We start from the raw sequence: 22,571 nt of genomic DNA on the forward strand, positions 1-22,571 counted from the left end.
AAGTTGAAAATCAACTGAGTAATGACGACAACTAATCACGAGATGAGAGGAGAAGGAGGGAATAGAACGGGCACAATGAAACACAATGAGCTTATCATTTGACGGTAGAATCTATGCACTGGACTCGGAGCACCATTCATCATTCAGAAGGCTGAGCAATGTCGGGAAAGTCTAATGCATAAATTGACTTGCTCATCTTGTTGTGAACCGCCATGGCGGTGATGCGTCCGTTCCGGCATCCCATACATAGATCGACAGGGAAAACCGTCATTCACCAGCTGGAAAAACCTTGTGCGGTTCCCCATATGCCTGCTGTCTAACTTACCTACAGATGATCGCCTGAGTCATTTCGTAATCTTCAACTCAGAATCTCAGCTGACGTATCCGTCTTCCTTCCATAGCCTCGTCCTCGTATTAGGAAATGAGGGAGATTATCTGGCATGAGAGTGGCATGCCGCTGTTCTTCCAGAAAACTGTAGAGAAAGAACGAGTCCGTCGCACGATGGACTCAATTTGCAATCGCACTGCTTCTCTGCCTTCTCGCGTGAGACGCGGCGCGAGTCTCGTGCCTTGTGTTCCTGACCTCTATTGGCCGAGCGGGCCTCATCCGATGACTTCGAGGATGTTGCGGAGGGGCTGGCTCCACGAGGTCCAATGGCCCAGAAGGATGGGTCCCGGTTGAGTTCAACTTGGTGCAGGAGAGTCTCCCGAGGAATGTACCGACCGCTTCTACTGCAATGCGATGAGCAAGGAACTTGGACGTCGCTGGGAGCTTGACTGCTGACGACTCCTTGACGCTCCTCGGACCTTTCTGACGGCAGCCACCCGTTTCTTTATTCTCCCTAATCCTCCCTTCCTCGCAAGGGAGAAGCATATCAGCCAAGAAGCAGCTGCAATCGTCTAAAACATGTCCAGCCAATCCATCCTTGGCGCAGCAACAAAGAGGGAATATTCCATTTTTGACAGTTATAAATCTGCAGTCCCAAAAAAGAACAAAACAGCATGGGGGAAGTCTTATGTATAACCCAAAGGTGGTCCAACACTATCACACAAGCATATACTAAAGCTAGAACCATCGCCAAAGCGAACACATACACAGGTGCAACTGTCCCGTTTTGTCACTTATCCGTTCAAAAGCCACCCCGAATCCGCTGGTCGGCCCAACAGGCAACTCCGGCGCTTATACTCAAAAAGCCGAAAGGAAAAAGCAGAGAGAATCTTGGGGAACAAAAACTAAAGGGGGTGAGTCCTAAACGATGACATGGAAGCTGAATATCAAACGGGAGAGGAATATAAAAAGCATTCGTGAAAGAGGAATATGGCGTTAAGGGTGCTCGCGTCGTCAAATATCATTCCGCGTGAGTCCAACTAGGACACGCCGGCTCCTAAGCGGTTTCGACATAGTTACTGGATAGTAATGGTTAGTTCCATGGCCGAGGAAAACACGGTGTCTGCGAATTCCGGATCTGCTTACCTTGGGAAAATGCCAACTCGGCTCCCGATCCGCCCGGTCCACCAGTCCTCTTTCTTGTCAGTCCTCTTGAGGATAGTGATAATGTCTCCTTTCTTAAAACCCAGGTCACCTTCCTGGTCCGCATCGAAAGTATAAAGTGCTACGGCCTGGTCCTGGCGTAGAGCAGGAGCTGCCCCAGTCCGCTGTCCAAATACGGGTTTCGGAGCTGTGGGTCGGCTAGGCTTCCGGTCAGAATATACATAGTCCTCATCAATTGGGGTAGTGTTGCTCCGGCTGCGGTTGAATGAGTCGTAAGTGTCGTTGCGACCGCTGTACCGAGTAGTCGACGAACGGCTCAGCCCTCCAGCAGGTCGATCGTATATATCGTCCGCCCATGTATTCGCACGGCGGGGTCGGTCGCGGAAGTCATCTGAACCTGAGCCACTGAACCCAGTGCGATCGCGCCGCGTTCCTTCGCCATACGCCTCGCCCCTGCGGCCCTCCCAAACCACATCGTCATGGCTGTCATCATAAACGGGGATGTCGTTGTACATGTCACTACCATTCCGGGCATTGCCATAGAACGCACGCGAGTTCAACACGGTCAGGAGAGGGTCCGCGCCCGGGGGAGGTCGAATGGTTCCGCTGAGGAGCTGGCGTGCCGAGACTCGGCTGTTGTACATCTTCTCGTTCGCATCCTTACGTTCCACCAGCATGCTTCCCTCCAGACTGACACCGGCAAAGAGACCCTTGGTCTTGGAGTATGAGAACACTGCCGCCACACCCTTTGTGCTAGCCGCGCCAGCAGCTTCCGCGTTTCGTCCGACCGGTCCAGCAGCGATCGAAACGTTTCCACCTAGCGTCAGGGTTCCGACCTGCGAGAACGTCCGAACGGCAGCGGCATCATTCAAAATGAACACGAAGTCGGTTAACTCAAACCCGATCTGGCCTCCAAATCCAGCTCCAGCAGTGGCAATGGCCGACGGAGCAGACCAGGTTCCGTCAGCTAGTCGAGCGACAACGACACCAGAACCGAATCGAGCTGAGCCCAAAAATCCAGCTTTCAGGACAGTAAGAACGGCGAGACCCTAGGGAAGAAACCGTGAGTGACGGTGCGACTTTTGAGCAACAAGCTGAGTATGGATTTTGCTAATTACCTTGGCTCCTGCCAAAATCTCCGGGGGAATGACCTTATCAGGTCCAAACGCTTGTCGTGGATCGACAAACGAGGCGAGGATTTTGCCCGCCTTTCTACATTCGCCTGTCTGGTTGTTAGTCGCAGGCCGAACCACCTGTTCAAGAGAATTGCGGGGAAATTGGAACGAAAGCGGCGCGGAACATACTTCCTAACGATGAAGGTAACGGATTGTGAATTCCGAGAGGCATTCTGGCTATGCTTGACGGAAACTGAGGGTGAAGGGAGGGTTAGGGAAGAAGATGGGGTAGGGAAGAAGGAGTGGAAGGAGAGAGAAGGATGTTGATAGTAGGATGTTCTGCGAAGGCTGTTCGTCTCTATGGGAGCGACCGGAAGTGGAACCAGATGACGGCTGACACCAACTGCGATTCGCAAACGATAAGGCTCAATTATCCAAACTCTGCACCATCCACAACAACCCTGTACTGTTCGGTGACTGTGCAAATCGCTCTCTCCAAATGTTCCTGTGCGATGAATAATATACTCATCTGATTCATGGGGAAGGTCAGCAACCGTGGGAATCGAGGGGGCTGTACTCACTCGGAGAGGGGACTTTCCGCAGGCGGCATCAATGAATACGGGGGAGTGTGGCTGGGGCCGCTTCTACCAGCTTCTTCCCTCGGTCTTGTCTTGGTAACTCTCCAGGTCAATCAGCTTGAAGTAGTATACACGAAGCCATTTCAGAAGCACTTCCCTATCCCATCCGCTATTACTAGGTACCTGCTTTGTTTCATCCCCAGTATCTACTAGTCCAGCCACACCTATAGTAAGAAACCCGACCGGCTGGATCCTGAGGCCGCAAGAACGGCACAGCCACCGCCGAGGCTCCGACGATCATCGTAGTTCCCAGCCGACCGAGTCCTTAGTGACATCGCGTTTCGATTGGCCTGGACTTTCAAATCGGGTTGACCTTGTTATGAACAAAAAGCTTTCTGAAGCATGCCCCAATAATTTGATTAAGGCGTCCCCAGTCGCCTTGAAAGTTTCCAGATCCGCAAATGGCTACAGGTTCGATATGTTTACGTTGAGCTGCTCACTCATCTACTTACTAACAGCACCTCAGTGCGAATCTGTGTCTGTGGTGATGAGGGCACTGGCAAGTCCAGTCTCATCACCTCCCTTGTGAAGGGGGTGTTCGTTACAAACAAGATCCAGCCTATCCTACCTCAAATCACCATCCCTCCTACGATCGGTACCCCCGAGAATGTCACGACAACGACGGTGGTGGACACCTCCGCTCTTCCGCAGGAGCGCAATAATCTAGCCAGGGAGATCCGGAAGTCCAATGTAATCCTACTCGTGTATTCGGACCATTACAGCTATGAGAGAGTCGCTCTATTCTGGTTACCATACTTTCGTTCTCTAGGGGTCAATGTCCCCGTGGTACTATGTGCGAACAAGTCCGACCTTGCTGCAGATCACACCGAGGCTCAGGTGATTGAGGAGGAAATGCTACCATTAATGGCGGAGTTCAAGGAAATCGACTCTTGCATCCGCACCAGTGCCCGTGAACATCGGAATGTCAACGAAGCCTTCTTCCTCTGCCAGAAAGCGGTTACCCATCCGATCGCACCGCTGTTTGACTCCAAAGAATCCTCCCTGAAGCCGGCAGCAATCGCGGCGTTGCAGCGAATTTTCTACCTCTGCGATAAAGATAGGGATGGTTACCTCTCTGATAAGGAGATCAAGGACTTTCAAATGAGATGCTTTGAGAAGCCATTGAGTGAGGAAGATTTGATTCACATCAAGGAGACCATACAGAGGACGCATCCTCATTCAGTGACACCCTCAGGCATCGATTGCCGCGGTTTCCTGCAGCTGAACAAGATGTATGCGGAAAAAGGCCGTCACGAGACTGTTTGGATTATACTACGAGCATTCCAATATACGGATAATCTATCACTACAGGAGAACTTCCTTCACCCGAGATTTGACGTACCCCCTTATGCGTCGGCTGAGCTTTCGCCAGAGGGGTATCGATTCTTTGTGAACCTCTTCCTACTCTCGGACAAGGATAACGACGGAGGCCTGAACGATGCGGAGCTGGCGTCGCTCTTTGCGCCCACCCCGGGTTTGCCTGCTTCATGGGCGGACGGTTCCTTCCCCTCCTCCACCGTCCGCAACGAAGCTGGCCATGTCACACTTCAAGGATGGCTTGCGCAATGGAGTATGACTACTTTCACGTCGCCCAAAACAACATTGGAGTATCTGGCCTACCTGGGGTTCGAGTCGTCCGACCGGAGCAATCCTTCTACAACAGCAGCGCTGAAGGTTACTCGACCACGAAAGAGACGCAAGCGTCCTGGCCGTGTGGGCCGCAATGTTGTTCTTGGTCACGTCCTTGGGGCTGCAGGCTCAGGCAAATCTGCACTCCTTGACGCTTTTCTTTCCCGTGGATTCAGTACTACTTATCGGCCTACGATCCAGCCCCGAACTGCTGTGAACACAGTCGAGCTTCCGGGGGGGAAACAGTGCTACCTCATCCTCGATGAGCTCGGGGAACTGGAGCCTGCCCTCCTCGAGAATCAGGTAAAACTGCTGGACCAGTGCGATGTCATCGTGTACACGTATGATTCGTCAGATCCTGATTCCTTTGCATACATCCCAGCGCTGCGCGCCAAATATCCTCACTTGGAGGAGCTTCCCAGTGTTTTTATTGCACTCAAGGCAGACTTGGATCGGACTACTCAGCGGGCCGAATATCAGCCCCACGAATACACTGCAATGTTGAATATGCCGAGTCCTCCTCTTCATGTCAGTGCCACTTGGAGCTCCATCCAGGAGGTATTTGTCCACATTGCAGAAGCGGCAATGGAGCCTAGTACGGCCTTCCCGCGGAGTGAGGAAGATGTGGAAGGCAAATGGATGGCATGGGGGATTGCTCTTGGGGCAGTGGTTTGCGCTGGAGCGGCGGCCGTCATGATTTGGCGGAGAGTTAGTGGAAGCGGAGTGTGACGGGGCGAACACTACTGTCGTATTCCTGTGGAGTCAAATAGATACCCTTGAGTCTGTATATTGGGTTGTTAGTGTGTTTGCCGGCAAAGTATCGCCAGTTAACCGACTAGTAAGAATTAATAAAGTATGATGCATAATGAAGGGCCTAAATACGGCTGATGATCTACTCGTTCATTTCAACCTGCCATGTCGGCCACGAGAGTAGATTAGTCCCCATAGAACCGGGGCGGCACGACGCAAGAGTGATTGACTTTGGACTACGAGGACTAGTGTGGGTTTCTGGCGCCGTTAGCATTGGGGGGGAAAGAAGAGGATTGACTGAAGCCTGGCAGATTGGCGGCCCCACGCGCCAACTTCGACCAACCCCGGAATTGGCCGCCCGCTCGCTCTTCTCTCTGGCTTCACATCCGCCGTCGCTCGATCCCCCCGGGTTATAAGGCCATTGCGCAAGTTCTTACCCGGTAACTCTCCCCGCCTCTCTCTCCTCTCCATCTTCAACTCCGGGGTATATAATCCAACGATATCCAGCTTCTTCCGAGTTCACAAGCGACTTTCCCGCGAATCTCCGCCCCAATCATCACCCTCGTCCTACTAGCCAGCAGAACGTTCGCCCATTCGAGAGCCCTGGTCCCGCCCTCTCTCCCTTGCACGAACGACAACGACGACCTGCTTCCAGCCCTTCCATCTGGACCAGTCCTCTCACAACCTAAGAACGTTACAAGCCACCCTGAGTGGCACCGTCAAGGGTGCCGCTCTTGGGGGGGAAGGGAATTCGCTACGACGATTGTCTGACAAGCCTATCGCGCATTCCTAGGCCCCTGTCACACCACCCTCCAAAATCCTTTTAATTTATCGCTGATTGACCGGTGTGCCTGCTTGTGGTATCCGCAGCCATGTTGTAAGACTTGCCCTCCCAACCCAAAGCTGAAAAGCCCGGTTATCAGCGTCCTTGGTCCCTTATCTCCGCCTCGTGGGCGCATCATAGGTCGGCCTTCAATTCCCTGGAGGTCAAAGAGCGCCACTACCTTTCAGCCCTATCTACATTTATTATGACGTTCCTTCTGCGTCTCTTCACCTGGCTGACCCCTTGATCCAGCGTCCTTCCCCCACCTCCGCCTCGCTATACCGTCCCCGTCGCCTATGCGGCCGGGGCGTCGAATGGCATGGCGGTACCAGTTGTAGAGACCAACAATATCATCAGCCATCCAGAGGGTGGCTGTCCCTTACAAGCCGGAGAAGGTATGTTTCTGAAGGGGCGCATGTTTGCTCATGCACGTCGCCGCAAGGTTGCTTGGATTTGCTGATTGACGGACTTTACGATAGGCACCTACCTCCTCCGAGATGACCTACACTTAGCCACCCCTCCTCCACATCCCTCCGAAGCCCCCGTCATGAATCCCAATCCACTTGCGACCGTTCCAGCGCCTCCGACATCAGGTGTCAAGCTCTCGCTGGTTAGCATCGGTAGCCGGCTTAAGACCCCCACACCCTCCGTGGATGGCACAGGCGCAGCTTCTTTATTTGGAGATGGCAATCCAGCTCTCGCAGCACCACCTGTGAAGGAAGGATTGAAGAGGAGGAAACCGAAGAACAATATCATAAAGAGCAGCTCGTCATTCGTCTCGCGGGTCATTACGCACGAGACGGCAACCAAGCGATTGAACGATCGGAACCCGGATGGTCTTTTTGCCTTTGCAAACATCAATCGTGCCTTCCAGTGGCTGGATCTTAGTGCTAAGCAGAAGGAAGAGCCCGTCACCAAGATATTGTTCACCAAAGCGCACATGATAAGCCATGATATCAATGAGCTAACCAAGAGCTCATCACACATAGATGTTGTCATGGGTTCCTCGGCTGGAGACATTATTTGGTACGAGCCGATGTCTCAGAAGTACGCACGTATCAACAAGAACGGAGTCGTCAACAATTCTCCTGTGACGCATATCAAATGGATTCCCGGTTCAGAGAATTTGTTCATGGCTGCTCATGCGAACGGACAGCTGGTGGTATACGACAAGGAGAAAGAAGACGCTCTTTTCACACCAGAACTGGGCAGTCCGTCGGCTGAAACGATGAAGTCGTCGTCGGGGCGGCAACCACTGCAAATCCTGAAGTCGGTCAACTCGAGAAATCAAAAGACCAATCCGGTTGCGCTGTGGAAACTCGCCAACCAGAAAATCACGCAATTCGCCTTCTCGCCGGACCGCAGACACTTGGCTGTTGTCTTAGAGGATGGATCGTTACGAGTTATGGATTACTTGAAGGAAGAGTATGCTGCGACCACAATCTTGCCACCTTGTCGGTATAGGAGAGCGTGGGCTAACGTCTTGCTAGGGTTCTGGATATTTTCCGCAGTTACTACGGAGGGTTAATATGCGTCTGCTGGTCGCCGGACGGAAAATATATAGTAACCGGAGGCCAAGACGATCTTGTAACGATCTGGTCGTTACCAGAGCGCAAGATTGTCGCACGTTGCCAGGGCCACAACTCATGGGTCTCTGCGGTAGCTTTTGACCCATGGCGCTGCGACGACCGTACTTACAGGTTTGGTAGCGTTGGTGACGATTGTCGGTTGCTACTATGGGATTTCAGCGTGGGCATGCTGCACCGACCGAGAGTAGTACGTTTACCAACGATAGACACGGATTCCTAATGTTCTAACCCATGAAATAGCATCAAGCCAACGCCCGCCAACGCACCAGCATGATTGTCTCGAACACGCAACACCTCAACCGTCACCGAGCCGATAGCGGAGGAAACCGAACGCGATCAGATTCTCAGGAGACCGCAGATACCTATAATAGTTATGATCCGACCGTTCGTCATCCGGTGGAACCCAGAGCACGAACCGCCCTCTTACCACCGATAATGGTAGCTATCACCCCCTTGCGTATATTCTCCAATTCACAAAAAGGCTAACTTACTCGCGCAGTCCAAAATCGTTGGTGAAGACCCTATCTGCTGGCTAGGCTTCCAAGAAGACTCCATCATGACATCTTCACTCGAAGGTATTTCGCAGCCCGAATTTTCTTCCTAGATTTAACCCTCAGAATATTGCTAACGACTTTATCTTCATGTCAACCAGGCCACATTCGCACCTGGGATCGTCCCCGAGAAGGAATCAACGACAACTACAGTTATTCGCCTGCGATCAGTGCCAGCGCCACCGGGTCCGGTCGTGCTGACTCGATGATGGGATCACTGTGAACATTACTCTGACCCCCGGATCGGCCATCTATCCATCTATCACAGTAGTTCACAATCCCGTAGCTGCTCTGTAAATATGTATGTGAACAATTATCGAATTAGGAAATATACCCATAATTCTAAATATATCCGGTAGTATTAGGATCTCTCGTGATTGCCTACCTGGACATGTGTCATTGACGAAACAGTAGCAGTACACCGTAGTACTACTCGCTGTCATGCATAAGATCTATCCAATCGACCTAGCTAGTTACCAGCCACATACTACTTACTTACTTACTCGTAATACTGTAAGTACTATATAGTGTTTCGCAAATATCGGAATGAACCGACATGCCCCAGTCAAGATACTAAGCAGCAGTACTGAGTAACTAACTAGTTAACTAAGTTAGTTACTTGGTTGATGTTACAGTCACACTGGCTCTATAATGGTCATTAAATTTAAAGATACACATGACACATAATTGCCCCATCATATAAAAGAGACTCCCTATTAGTTATTTACTGGTAGCCAACAGAAGCAACCAAAAAAAAAGAGAATTCAGCCACATAGTAGCACATATGATCCCCGTTGGGCTGTGAGATGCAACCACTTTACTAGAGCTTATTACACTATGAGGTTTAGTATGAGATTTAGGCAGCCATGTACTCAAGTATACTCTTTTGTAGAAGATACTGTATGGAAACTATTTACTCATTCGATAGTGCTTTGGGTGGGGCCTGGGTTACACATTTTGAATTGGGCTGGGGGGTGCATGTTATGTACTGTTGTTGTATGTGCTGCTAAGTATGGAATAGTACTTACTCTCTAGTACATAGTGGGACAGGGTGGCTTGGACTACTAAGTTACCTCACTGCTTGAATGCAACGGAGACCCCGGGACAGAGTGAGTGCATTTGTGAATGACCTGTTCGGTTCGGTAGTACGGAGCAGAATACTACTGTAGGTATATTCATGTGAGTATCGAATACGTGCACGGTTGAGGTACATGGAGCTTGTCTCTAGTCGGAGGTTATTGTTAATGCTGAGGTGTGTTCAAACAACTGTAGATAGGCTGGTTTAATTGATAGTGTCCGTTGCCAGAGTGAACCTCCTTGCAGGGTGTTCAGGAAATAGGTTTGCCAGCGCCGACATGCATGATCGCGAGTGCCGCGCTACTGATGTATCATATCCAACATCGGCAATAAAGGAAAGTTAGAATAGATAAAACGGCATGGGTAAAATATTGTATTAAATGATTGTGGAGAACGAGAGAAGGTGTAACAGTGCCATAAATCCATTTCCATCTGCGCATTTAAAACTATGTATCAAGGGAAACCAATAATGTACCAATATCACATCACTCGTGGAAGGACGTCAAAGATAGACAATAAGAAAGGAACGAGGGGAAGGGGAAGGGGAAGGAAAGCGGGGAAGGGGGGAATGTGTGAGGGGAAGGGCAAGAATAGAAAAAGAAAAGTTGGAGTAGCAGATAGTACTACACTCATCGCTGAAACATGAAGCTGGCTCGGTTGGCCTGCGTGTCATGTCCTAATTTTGGAGTCGATCATTCGAGAAACGAGGTTACGAGGGTCGCTGTCGTGTCGTGCGGGTCGGTTCGATTTCAGGTTTATCGATCGCTTCGCTGACCGGCTTGTGCGACTTCGATGTGCCTGTTTCTTTCACTTACAGAATCTCGGCAATTACGCCCATTGCGAGTGCACCGATCACGGCGGCGGAGCCAGGAAGCGTGCCCGTGTACGCGGCAGATCCGGCAGACGAGGAGGTAGACGCAGCAGCTGTCTGGGTGGCGCTAGTGGTGGCTGAAGCTGTAGGCAAGGTAAAGAGAACACGGTTAGAGACCCGTCTATTTCACATCCTGTACGTACTCACCCGGTGTTGTGGAGGCGGAGGGAGCGGTGCTAGATGGTGAAGTAGTCTGGTGATTGATGCAGGGGCGGGAAGTGGTTTTTGTGATGATGGTGCTGGTATGTGGGCGGATACATGGTGATGGTGATGATGACGGTGAAGATGATGATGGTTGTGATGGTGACGGTGGTGATGATGATAAAATAGAATTTTCCTTACTTGTTTCAGCCTTGCCAACCTTGGTCACATTGAACTGCTGCGACTGGCTCAGGATGCCGGTGTTATGGGTGGTGTTGGATTCGGCGTTGAGCTGGTAGCCCTCACTATGCGCGTTCGTTAGGATCGTACAATATATGCCATAATAAGGCGGCTGGGCTGTTTGAAGATACATACGCAACTGGAATACCGATGACCTTGTCAACGGTGTATTTGCTATCCGATGTCTTGACATTGGCGATCTTCTTGCTGACGGTGGGCTGGCTGTTCATGTTGACCAGTATGAGGTCGAAGTCCGTAGGGTCAGAACTGATCCGGGAAATGAATTAGTTGTGTGTGACAGTCAAATGGGCCCGTGTTGACTTACGCCACGGTCGTCCACTTGATGGTGTAGGGCTTGCTAAAGTCCACCTGGTCACCATTCTTAGGCTGGGTGATTGTAATGGCTGTGAATGCTGATGTTAGTCCAAAGTAGATGATGCAAAATCAAAGGAACATGTACCCAGTGCTGTAATGGCGAACGCCATCATCGAGACAACAATGTTCAAGAAATGCATTTTGATAGTCTATGTTCGACGAGTGAAGCTGTTCAAAGCGGAGGATATGGTGTCTAAAATGGGAAGAGTAGCGATAGCAGGGCTAACGAGCGCTTTCAGTTCGTAGGATATTTAATGGCTTGAGGGAAGAGCTGGGTTGAGAGGGCCTTATAAATGTATGGATGGAGGATACACCGCAACGAGCCACCTCATGGCAAGGGTCTATCATGGCGATATCTGCCTGCTTGGGCCGCGTTTGATCCTTCTTACTTTTCCTGGTACCCCTGTGTTTCCCTGTAATATCAGCCGATAGGAAGAGAGAAAGGCAAGTAACAGATGAAGGAAAGCCAAAAGTTGTCTATTTCGGGCACGCCTGCTGCCAAGGGTCTGGCGTGCATGCGAGGGGGGCTGCAGATGATCTGTTCGCCTCCTCGAACCTTCAGTCCTGTACTCCCGATCTCCTTCTCCAGGGAGGCTCCAGGAGTTTTGATATGCATGAGACGCGTCTAGTGGGCAGATCTTGACGGCAACTGCATGGTAAAACTCAATAACCGTCCACCAGAACCAAAGGAGGATCCGCACCCGGCAAAGATAGGGCACCTCGTGTTGCAGGGCGTGCTCCCTCCCCTTCGAGGGAGAACGAGGACACCCCTCCTTTCCGCCTTTCGGGTTTATGACGTTTTGTTTCACCAGCAGGGGACTCCCAGGATGATGTGTCGGATTGGTTCTCAGTCCAAGATTAGCTTAAAGCGCAACAATACCGTCGGATAGTCATGGAAGGAATCCTATGCATTTTACAGAAGGTTTTGAGACGCTAGTGCTGCAAGCTACTCAGCACAGGCTGCATAGTATGCAAAGGTTTCACTAGTGCCAACTGAAAATAAATATTGATCTGGACCCGAGAACATGTTGGCCCTTCAGATAATATGGAAGCCACCAAACATCATGGCAGTGCGGATCTTTGATGGCGTTAGACCCAACCTTGTATATCGATGACGCGGTGCTGCTTGTTGGTGAGACAAGCATATCCGATCTCTCATCTGATTATCTGTCGACTGTTATTGTGCGAGCCTAGATCCTGGAAGAGCAAAGTCAACGATAATTATCCTTTAAGTGCGCATATGCGCATGTTAAGTTTGGAAACACCGCTTACTGTTCTCCCGCTCCTTTGCTGCCGGAGGTCGATAATCACGTCGTACACATCACACCGCACTAGCTATGGCGGGTACTGGATAGGTCATATCGTGGCGACGCACGAACTCGCCTATTGAATTTTGCTTCCTGTTAGAGGCCGTCTGGGACGCGTGTTTGTACGTGTGTATCAAGGATAATCAAAGAACTGCACGACGAACAATTGTGTGTCAGCCTGCTAATTATAACTGAGGATGGGCGCTCAAGAGAGTCCTGAGGTATTGAGAAGAATCAGTAGGGTTATGCAGAGCAAGGAAGCTCGACAATATGAGGTGCAGCACTCGTCATAGTCTATATGTATGTGGTAGCGACACTTTGGAGACTTCAGGGTCGGGAAAATGTCTTCAAGATGTCAATTAATTTGATGACAGAGCAAACTGACAAACAGACATGTGACCACATGCTACATCACCTGTCAGGGGAACTTTGTCGCTTTAAACGTCTTCATAATCGATCAGTCTTAGCCCTTCCAATTTATATTCAATTGATCCACACATTTCAATCCATGGAAAGTGTCTGTCAGACGACCCAACCTTTTATAAATACATTTGATGCTGATCGTGGGATACTGAATGCCTTGTTTGGAAAGTATTCAGGTACGCTTTCTCACCATATGGCAGTGAGGCGGCGTGCCAGGTCAGATAGCTTCATATGAGCACCAGAGATACTAATCATCACGGTAAAGCTCGCAGCTCAATATTATGCCACATGATTTCTCGTGTTTCCAACTCTAGAACAGACGGATTGGCCGACACTTCAGATAGTTGCACATTGTCTCTTTCGGTGCTTCGCGACTGGGTTTGCGCCGTCTGGACAAGGAAGAGCCCGACGCATATACAATGTGAATTGCATCCATCTAACTAACTCTGCATCCTGCACATCTTGTTCACGCTCTTCCATGCTTAGCATCAAGAAGCGAGGAATCCTGTCTAGCAAAGGTACCGAGCTTATGCACTTGAAGGCCGAACATCATATCTTCCAAGACTTTACGTCTAATCCTGATAACACGCGCGAGCTGTCTCCACTCCAATAAGCCTGTGACCCGTCATTACCCGGATCTTTAGAGGCTCCGAAACGCTGGTGTTTATGCGTCTCGGATGCAGGGTCTCATCAGTTTGCCGGTGTGCTGACGCTAATCAATCCATTGATATAGACTAGGGCTCTTAAAAGTCATCTACGCCGGTTCCAGAGAAGCGGCTAGAGTCCATTCCAAAGCGAGTGACAGACTGGTCCGCACGGCAGCATCCATCTTGCTAGATGGACAAGAGACCGTGCGTAATCTCTCCGCCATGCTTGGGTTCTCGCGGCTACTTACACGAAACCACCCAGCGCCCATACGAAACGAACAGATGCACGTAGTGGTTGGTTGGCAAACCCTGCAATCGGCCGGTCGCTGCTTTTGACAGCTGAAATGGACTTCGTCGGCGCCAAAGTATTTGATCCCCAAATCTCAAGAACCAGCCCAACCACCTTTTCGTCTGTCATAGAGGTAGTACGGCAGTAGGCTGAGATTAGCTTCATGCGGACGTGCACCAGCCAATGTTCATCATTAAAAGCAGTCAATTTGCGCCATAAACACTGCCACAGCGATCAAGAATGGCTAGGCTTGCACTGAGAGCAGAACGCACTGTTCCAGGCCTTCTTCGACAATGCTGTTATACTTTTATCGGCCTCTACGCATTAAGCTTTCCTGTATGCCGTATGGAAGATCGGTTAAATGCTGATCACAACAGGAGTGCAAGCACAGTATGGATTTAACTCAAGCTGCGCGGCTCCTGCTATATATACAACTTTAACTCGGCGATATTCCCCATGTTTAATGGAGACAGGCTGTGGGGCAGCCTGTGGGCAGGGATCAAGGGGTCACGATCTGACACGTTCTTGGATGCATTTGCGCAGGAATCTAGGGATGTACCACCACGAGGACGCGCGCGATACTATCCTTGATCCTACATCCCCCTCGCATTCATCGGTATGCTTCCCGTGAAGCTGGGCCTTGGTTCAAGCAATTCGCGTCTGAGAATTGTCACCTAACGGCGAATTGAGGCCCTTCTACCCGCTACGCGTCCCTTCGTGCTCACATTCCTTGGGATCCCATCACACCCAGGGGAGGAAATTGTGCTACATCAACTAATTTTGGAGATTCCTCACCCTTGCAAGCATTATTAGGAAAAGCCCAAAAGCCGGTAAAAACAATGAAGGGGATGCCAACAAATGCAATGTTTCCACAATCGTGCGATGGTGCACAGTATGGCTTCTCTCACTAAAGAGTTGGTTACGAATATGGTTTGCCAGATGAATGCAGCGATCCATGGTTTAGCTATGTGTGCTGGCTTAGTCTAAGCATTTCATTCGCTATGCCTCATCAGCATATTATGTTTCGTGATCAAGCGGGCTTTTTATGATATATAAACCAGGGCTTGTTCACTCTAGTCTTCGATTATGGAGTTCTCGTTCACATCCCAATCGACCCTTGTTTTTGCCCTTCATCGCTTGTCACTCCCCTAGTTTCAAGCCTGGCTTTGTCTTTGAGTGTTCAGAGCAAATCTCAATAAGCCTGCGTCATCATGAAGGCCCAAACAGCGGCAATCATTTTGTCGTTCTGCAGCTCTATTCTCGCTGTTCCTGTCCACAACCCGAATGCTAAACGGGCTGCTATCCCGAGTGGCCAGCCCCAATGGCCCAACAGTCCTTTCGGGAGCGGATTCCCTTTCACTGTTGGTTCCCACGGAGCCAAGGAGCAAGCTCCTGGCAGCAGCAGCATAGCCACTCCTTCGGGCACCCCCTCTAGCGTCCCGTCGGGGGCATTCCACGGAATCCCACGGCCTGTCGCAACTCCCTTCCCTGACCAACAAGTCCATGGACCTTTTTCCATCAATGCTCCGCCAGCCAATGAGGCAGCTTCCAGGCCGACGGCAACCTCAGTGAGCGCTCCGGCCGGACCAGTTGCTGGCGCTGGAAGACCTCAAAGCCAAACCTCCCAGGGTTTCCCACAATACGGACAGAACGAAGGCGCGCCACCTAGTGGCGGTCTTTCTGGAGGCCCGCCCTCACAGGGTTCAGCTCCGAGCAGCCAAGACCCCGGTAGCATTGACACGTCCTCTGCTTATGAGGACGGATATTATGTGGGATACACCCCAACTGGCCACTCGTCTGTCCCTTCCAACAGCGAGCCTACTGGCGTTCCTGGAGGTCAGCAATCTCAGGGCTACCCTCCGAGCGGACAGTACCCTGGCGGTGAGTCCACCGGGTCGCCTTTCGGAGGCCACTCTGAGGGCACAAGTGGCGAGTACCCTTATGGCCAATCTACTGGAGTTCCTTCAAAGGGAGGATACTCTCCTAGTAACTCCCAGGCTAGTGGGCAATATCCTAGCTCTGGCTCAGGATCTGTGTACCCGGGTGAACAATCAACAGGACCATTTGGCAGCAGCTACCCCAGTGAACAGTCGAGCGAACGACCCTCAACCAACGGCTACCCTAGCACTGGGCACTCCACAAGCTCTTACCCCAGTACTGGATACTCCGAGGGCCCTTCATCTGGAGCTTCCTACCCTTCATCCGGACACTCCGCAGGAACTTATCCTAGCTCTGGTCAATTCGAGGGCCCCTCCCAAGGTACCTATCCTTCCACTGGGAAATCAACGGGCTCCTACCCTGGTTCGGGACTTAGTGGAAGTACTTCGGGCGCCAGCTATCCTTCGTCTGAGCATTCGACGGGCGGCTACCCTGTTTCGGGCTCTTCTCAGGGCCCTTCCAGCGGCGCTAGCTTCCCTTCCACTGGCCACTCCGCGAGCACCTATCCTGGATCTGGATTTTCGGAGGGCCCTGAAGCCGGGAGCACCTATCCTTCCTCCGGACACTCCACGAGCAGCTTCCCCAGCTCTGGATATTCCGAGGGTCGTCCTTCCACTGGGGCTGGCTACCCTGCCACGGGTAGCTCCCAGGGTGGATACCCCGGGGCTTCGAGGGGTGGGCACGGGTTCTAAAGGATGAGAAATGAGAAGGTAGTGATAAATTTGAGGTAGAAGCGAATTCAGCGTCAGGTAATATAATGTCAATCTTCTGTTATGTTTGTCTTGCAATAATGAGTGCTGGGTCTAGTTCAGGCTTAAGAATAATTTTAGTCATCAAACTTGATATCTTAGCTCTTGCATTTGTGACCCTACCTATAAATAGCTGGAACATGGCGAAGTGAGCATAGTATATATACACACATTGAAGCTGCTATAGAACCGCGGCGTTTCGGATTGTTAACGTAATCAAAACTTCTACCTTGAAGTCATGCTGTCGTCTTAGACACTGAGCAGCAAATACTATATGCTATCAACGCTTATCGCTACGTAGTATGAGATAAAAGTCCCTATTTGTAGGAGGATAGTAGTAACTTAGTCAAGTGGTGCCAACTAGGAAGTAATACTACTAGTCATATATATATATATATATTGAAGTCTGCACCTACCCGCACTCAAAATATATAAATTGTGAAGAATCATTCAAAAACAACTACTATCACAATGAACATTGCTGTATAAATACATTTATCACATCATATAACTTATCAGAAATAAATATATACTATATCACTTGCACTGCAGACACCTCACAGGACGTGCAGAACAGAAGTAAACAAATCTCCAATGACTCCCTCTGATAATGAATATATACCTAATAGATTGTCACCACCAAATCAAATAATCACTACTAAAAGCTTAACTATACTCCCCCTTTCCCCCGGAAACCCCCACATGAGGCATTTATCCCACCCACCCATTCATTCCAGATACTACTACTAGTGTATATACTTACTCAATAAATCCTCCTGCACATCATCCATCAATCCACCAACCAATAAATTACAAATACTTTATCACACCAACCACCCCTGGTAAAAAGGATTTCCCCCAATTTATGCAAGGGGAAGAGGACCCAAAACAAGCTTTGACTCGACAAGGCTTGTTGGGACTTGGCTTTGGTCTGTTCGTACTTACTTACTTAACTGTACATTAAGTACTTAGTTTACTGGCACCGGTTTCATCTGGTCTCTGGGGAGGTTACTGTACAGTATCATGTAAGTAACTGAATTTGTTTTGCTTTCATGGGGGGTTATGTGGATTCAAGGGATTATGTGTAGTGATACTACTATACTAAACTAAGCTATTTCGACCGCTATATGTGTGGATGAATCATTGTTATGGATTTTATAACTATTCCCGCTGCGAAAGTAGTAACATGTAATGTAATGATATTTAATTCATGTTAGGAAGTAAGTAGATGGTGGTTCTGTTAAATATCAGTAACTACTAGTAGGAAGTAGTTCTAACCTTCTTCTTTTCTCGCCACACTCACAGTTTCTTATACACACCTTCTATGGAAGTAACTGTATAAACCGACCCGGTTTAACCGACAATAATTACTTACAGTAAAATATCCATGGGGGAGGACTGCATGATCAATCAGATGACAGGGATCATCATCATCAATCAGCCAGCTGAACCTAGAACCATCTGAACTGCAAGCAACAAGCAAGCCACAAATGATGACAATTTAAACACAACCCACACCGCCGGACTTAGAACCGGCTTTGCTCACCGCTACTACAGTATGCATACATACACAACTTACTCCGTACATATTACTTTACTGTACATGATTCAATACATGATGCATACATTGACAATTTATCCATTTTTTCATTCTTTCTAACCGGTTTATTTATTTGTAACTTACAGAGTATATACCGAAAAGAGTGTTTCGGTGTCTGCGTCTGTCGCACAAAATGCTTAGCGCTCTATTGTTGGTTCGCTGCAGCTTGAGTTGACGTAATCCCCGATTAGGATTGCTACCTGTCTAACAGGCATCTGCGTTGTCCCTGATGAGAAGAATGATCGATCCACTGCGGATCGGGGCATGGAAGGAACGATCGCACTCCACAAACTAAGAATAGTCTTTCTTGATTGAGACAAAGAGACCCGCTGTCTATCATGTGAAGAACGCTGCAGAAACCAGCTCTATGTATGCGGGTAGTGAAAAAGGCAGAGCGAGTGACTTGACACAATAACAAACAAGAAAGGACCTAGGGAGGGTAAAATTCGGCAAATGTACACAGGGATAGACAAGACCCGCGAGGGTAGTGAAAAAACCCGAATAAAAATAAAATAGCAATAGTAATCTTTATAAAATTGGATGCTATAGTTTAGTGTCACTCTCGGACTGCTAAATAAAACACAGATAAATCAGGCATTTATCATCATCTCTCATCAAGGTCATGAAGACGTGGGTGTCACTCAGACGGTGTGGAGGTGGTGGTAAGGTGCCGCGAACAGACCACAACACTATGTAGCAAGCCGCGTCTCATCGAAAAGCAGCCCTACTGCACCCATGGCGGCACGTAGAAATTGCCATTGCTGTTTTCGCTCATGGGGGCAGTATTGGGGTCGAAGAGCCCCACGTTCCAAGCGGCCTCGGTTGGGGGCGTGGTCATCGACATGCTGGCAGTTGGCGTAGTCACCGGCTTGAAGGTCTCAGCATTCGACATGGCGAAGGCATCCTCGGTCGGAAGTTGCTTGGCTTCCATGCCCATCGTGGCCTGAAGCTGATGCTCCAACGCCGCGGTGGACTCGTTGGCCGACTTGAGGAAGTCGTCAATGTCAATCGACTCAAGGTTATTCGATGCCAAGAGCTGTGCCTGAGGAAGGCCGATGAATGACGAGGCCGAGCTAATGCGGAAATGGTCGATATCGGAGCCCTCGCTGACGCTGTTGAGATCATGCAGATCGCTGCCCGTACGTCCCAAGCCAGGGATCGGCGCGAACTCATCCGCTTCAGAGATGTCACCGGATGATGACGGGGCTGGGAATCCGGGAGCCATAGAGTTGTAATCGAAGCTTGCGTAGGAGGGTGCTTGAGTGCTTGTCGCGGCTGGTACTTCCGAGGAGTACAGAGGGAAGCTTGACCAATCGACTGGAGGGGCGCTGAAAGCGGTCGACTGAAGAGACACGTCGCCCTCAGGTGACGTGAAGAAGGGCTCCTTGTAGGGGTCCTGGAATGCGACACAATTGACAGGTGATGTCGCTGTTGTTGGGAAGGATGAGAATGATGACATGTCGAAGGGTAACCCCGACGTGACCAGTGGGTCCAGAGGGGTCTTCATAGGCATCGAGACCGGCTCGGGAACGCCAACGTCACCAGCGTTCTCCGCTGTCTGAACTTGAGGGAAAAAGGACGAGATGTCGAGTGGGGGAACGGTTGTCGGGACGTTGTCCGGCGAGACGACGGGGGCACTCTCAGGAGAACCATGTTCAGACTTGACACGGCGATGTTGTCCGCGCGCGGGTGACTGTTCTGCAGGCTGTTGTTGGTTCGCGAAACCCTCGTTGAGCATCGTGGGCTGGACCAGAGGCAGGTGGTCGACCGAGCGGCGGGCCACATCGCCAGCGTGGATGGTATGAGAACGGGGTATCGTGTAGGGCAGACCGCATTTGTGAGCCATGTCGTTGTGCTTATGAGCCGGCTTGTGGTGGCCATCGCGGAAAATAGTCAAGGTACTCTCCGATTTGGTCGATGTCAGCTGCGGCTTCTTGGGTTGATCCAACAGCGCCGCAGCTGGGGGTGGAGGGAGGCCGGTCTCCGGAACGGTATCCAGGTGGGGTTCCTTCTTCAGCGCACAGGTGCAGCGCTGACCATGAGTGCAGCCACATTTTGGACGGGAGTCCTCTGTAAAATCCAGATCAGAAAACTATGAACCAGTTCACCATCACCATCATGCTCACGCTTGTGATCCCGCTTATCAGTAACATGGGGATCTAAGTCATTCTTGTGGCAATTCTTTTTCTTGTCACCACACTCGCACTTAGTGTGGGTTGTCCGTGACTTGCGTAGGCCGCGACAGTGAGCGCATTGAGAGACAGGACGGCCTTTTTTGTTAATGTGGGTCAAGGGGCGGTCTGTAGCCAAGCCACGTTAGCAATTGCGACGGGAGACAAATGTGATGCATCAGAGATGGTTGCCACACTTACCACTGTGGTGACAGCTGCTGACACGGTGACCCCGGACGCAAGCTTCACAAGCCCACTTCTCGCCATCGATAAGCATCGCCGCGGTTACTGAGAAAGGAACATGCGACGATTCGCGACGGTATATAGGATCAAAAGGGTATAAGTGAACAGAGTGGGGGCCGAGAAGTCGCACGCTTCTCCGCCTAGTTTTGGTCTTTTATATATGAATAGTTTTGTATGAGGATGTTAAGCCGAACAGGAAGACCTGCCGGAGGAAAGCGAAGAGGCCGTCAAGGCGAGAAATTCGAGGTATAGGTGGTGTGGTCCGTCGCAAAGATCGGACCAGCAGAAACCAAGGCAAACTCCAACAAAGCAAGGGTATCACCAGCTTGAATATCCCAATGCACCGAACGAGGTCACAGAAACGCCGTTTCACCTGTAAGAGGGTCGAATCGCAACTGAGGTCGGGAAGGTCGATGTAGGCTGCCGTGAGGATTTGGCAAGCCCGATAGAAGAAGCCCGGGGAAGGGAGTATAGTATAGTAGTGTAAAAAAGGCGAGAACAAAGAAGCGGGTAGGCGAGTTGTTCACACAATGGCAACACCCAGGTACCAGGGGCGGGATGGGCAGTTCGAAGCGGAACGAGCAAAGCCCAACAGGAACATACACAAAACCCCAAAAGGAAGAATCAGGAGAAAGAGGATTGAAGGGAATTGGGGGGCCAAAGCCTACGCACCGTTTGGCGCCGGCCGTGAGACAGGACACCAAATACCGGCTGTGGCGGCCAAGATAAAGAGAAAAAGCGATCGATCTCGAGGCAGAGTTGCAGAAGTAACCCTGTGGAAAAGAGGAAAAGGGAAAAAAAAGAGAAAGAGAAGGGGGGGAGAAAGGCGGGAGGGGAGCGGGAAGAAGTAGTCGCAATTCAGTCCGGTCGCTTTGGGTTTCGGCGAGAGGGTCAGAGGGGGGCGGCGAAGTGGAAGGGAAAGTGGAACAACTCGGCGCCCGCAAGGAGATTCGCGTGGCACCTCTGGTCTCTCTGCCTAACCGGAGTGTGTGAACTATTCACTGTATTCATTACTGGTTTGTTTCATTTCATTTCAGTTCTTTCCTTACTTACTTTACAACACCTTTACTGTTACTTTATGTACGGTTTCTTTTTTTCTTTTTTCTTCCACGTTCGGTGTTGATCGGACGCTTTCTTTGCTACTACTGCTACTACTTATAGCATAGACACTCAATTCTGTAGCAGATAAAAATTTCCGAACATTATTTGTTAGTATGTATGTATCTTCCTTCCCTCTAAATCCATAAAACTCAGTAGTTGATCCCTGAATACGATGTACTATCTTTTCCACAAAACCCACACACACGCACAGAAAGGAAACAGGTGAAAGAACAACCTATCGCTCCACATAGCCCACGGGCCATTCCATGGATACTAGAATTGGGCAATAAATTGTTTTTGACGAAGCCTCGTGCCAGAACAGCCAAGCTGTCACGCACGATTCCATTTCTTACGCAAATCGATCCCCCTCTCCCTCTCTTCCCCCCAGGTATGCGATCCCGGATTTTGTCAGTCAGCCTTGTGGCTAGAGCCTACAGTAGTTACTCCAGAACCATTCTGTCAACCCCTACCTACGATCTGGTTGCCTTACCCCTGGATCTTCACCCCCCCTCTTACTCACAATCCATCCCGACCAATTCACCTGGTATTCGTGTCGTGCATTAAATGCCATGTTTCTTGCCGCGTCAGCAGGAGACTTTTTTTCTTGCTGTCCAGAGCAAGGTACCTTGAAAAGCATGCAGCCAGCGCCCTGATACTCGGTGTGCACCGCCGCTGATTCACTACTACTAAGATGGCTCGGAAAGACGTAACATACGGTATCCAAACCAAACCAAGCATTTCAGGTGAGATTGAGATCTCGAACTCGACCCCCCAGCTATCTCCTTCAGGTCCTTATGTGCCAATGCAAGGGA

The 22,571-nt window shown here is 50.2% G+C and overlaps 6 protein-coding genes across 6 annotated transcripts; 3 read left to right on the forward strand and 3 right to left on the reverse strand.

The window, feature by feature from the left end:
- Positions 1-1,129: 1,129 nt before the first annotated feature.
- BO85DRAFT_301474 (SYLF and SH3 domain-containing protein) lies at positions 1,130-3,227 on the reverse strand. Its single transcript, XM_025655349.1, has 5 exons — positions 3,189-3,227; positions 2,797-3,136; positions 2,611-2,714; positions 1,475-2,541; positions 1,130-1,407 (listed from the first exon to the last, which is right to left on the reverse strand). Exons 2-5 carry the CDS (start codon positions 2,837-2,839, stop codon positions 1,386-1,388), a joined length of 1,236 nt encoding a protein of 411 aa, XP_025515387.1. The 5' UTR covers positions 2,840-3,136; positions 3,189-3,227; the 3' UTR covers positions 1,130-1,385.
- A 306-nt stretch (positions 3,228-3,533) lies between these two features.
- gem1 (ERMES complex Ca(2+)-binding regulatory GTPase GEM1) lies at positions 3,534-5,753 on the forward strand. Its single transcript, XM_025660169.1, has 2 exons — positions 3,534-3,656; positions 3,712-5,753. The coding sequence occupies exons 1-2, from the start codon at positions 3,647-3,649 to the stop codon at positions 5,601-5,603; spliced, it is 1,902 nt and encodes a 633-aa protein (XP_025515388.1). The 5' UTR covers positions 3,534-3,646; the 3' UTR covers positions 5,604-5,753.
- A 249-nt stretch (positions 5,754-6,002) lies between these two features.
- Positions 6,003-8,936, forward strand: BO85DRAFT_449452 (WD40 repeat domain-containing protein). The gene is made up of 7 exons (XM_025660170.1): positions 6,003-6,501; positions 6,700-6,842; positions 6,927-7,872; positions 7,938-8,223; positions 8,277-8,474; positions 8,536-8,611; positions 8,689-8,936. Exons 1-7 carry the CDS (start codon positions 6,497-6,499, stop codon positions 8,808-8,810), a joined length of 1,776 nt encoding a protein of 591 aa, XP_025515389.1. The 5' UTR covers positions 6,003-6,496; the 3' UTR covers positions 8,811-8,936.
- Positions 8,937-10,392: 1,456 nt separating this feature from the next.
- BO85DRAFT_301662 (GPI anchored serine-threonine rich family protein) lies at positions 10,393-11,687 on the reverse strand. Its single transcript, XM_025655350.1, has 5 exons — positions 11,377-11,687; positions 11,242-11,320; positions 11,052-11,183; positions 10,683-10,981; positions 10,393-10,618 (listed from the first exon to the last, which is right to left on the reverse strand). Exons 1-5 carry the CDS (start codon positions 11,429-11,431, stop codon positions 10,476-10,478), a joined length of 708 nt encoding a protein of 235 aa, XP_025515390.1. The 5' UTR covers positions 11,432-11,687; the 3' UTR covers positions 10,393-10,475.
- A 3,282-nt stretch (positions 11,688-14,969) lies between these two features.
- On the forward strand, positions 14,970-16,940 carry BO85DRAFT_301804 (uncharacterized protein). The gene has a single exon (XM_025655351.1). The coding sequence runs from the start codon at positions 15,169-15,171 to the stop codon at positions 16,585-16,587; it is 1,419 nt and encodes a 472-aa protein (XP_025515391.1). The 5' UTR covers positions 14,970-15,168; the 3' UTR covers positions 16,588-16,940.
- A 2,028-nt stretch (positions 16,941-18,968) lies between these two features.
- On the reverse strand, positions 18,969-20,692 carry BO85DRAFT_488205 (copper fist DNA binding domain protein; the record flags this gene model as incomplete). Its single annotated transcript, XM_025663511.1, has 3 exons — positions 18,969-20,314; positions 20,371-20,544; positions 20,617-20,692. 3 exons carry the CDS (start codon positions 20,690-20,692, stop codon positions 18,969-18,971), a joined length of 1,596 nt encoding a protein of 531 aa, XP_025515392.1.
- Positions 20,693-22,571: the final 1,879 nt, after the last annotated feature.

This window comes from Aspergillus piperis, assembly GCF_003184755.1.
Source record: "Aspergillus piperis CBS 112811 unplaced genomic scaffold BO85scaffold_9, whole genome shotgun sequence".
NCBI classification, from domain to species: Eukaryota; Fungi; Ascomycota; class Eurotiomycetes; order Eurotiales; family Aspergillaceae; genus Aspergillus; species Aspergillus piperis.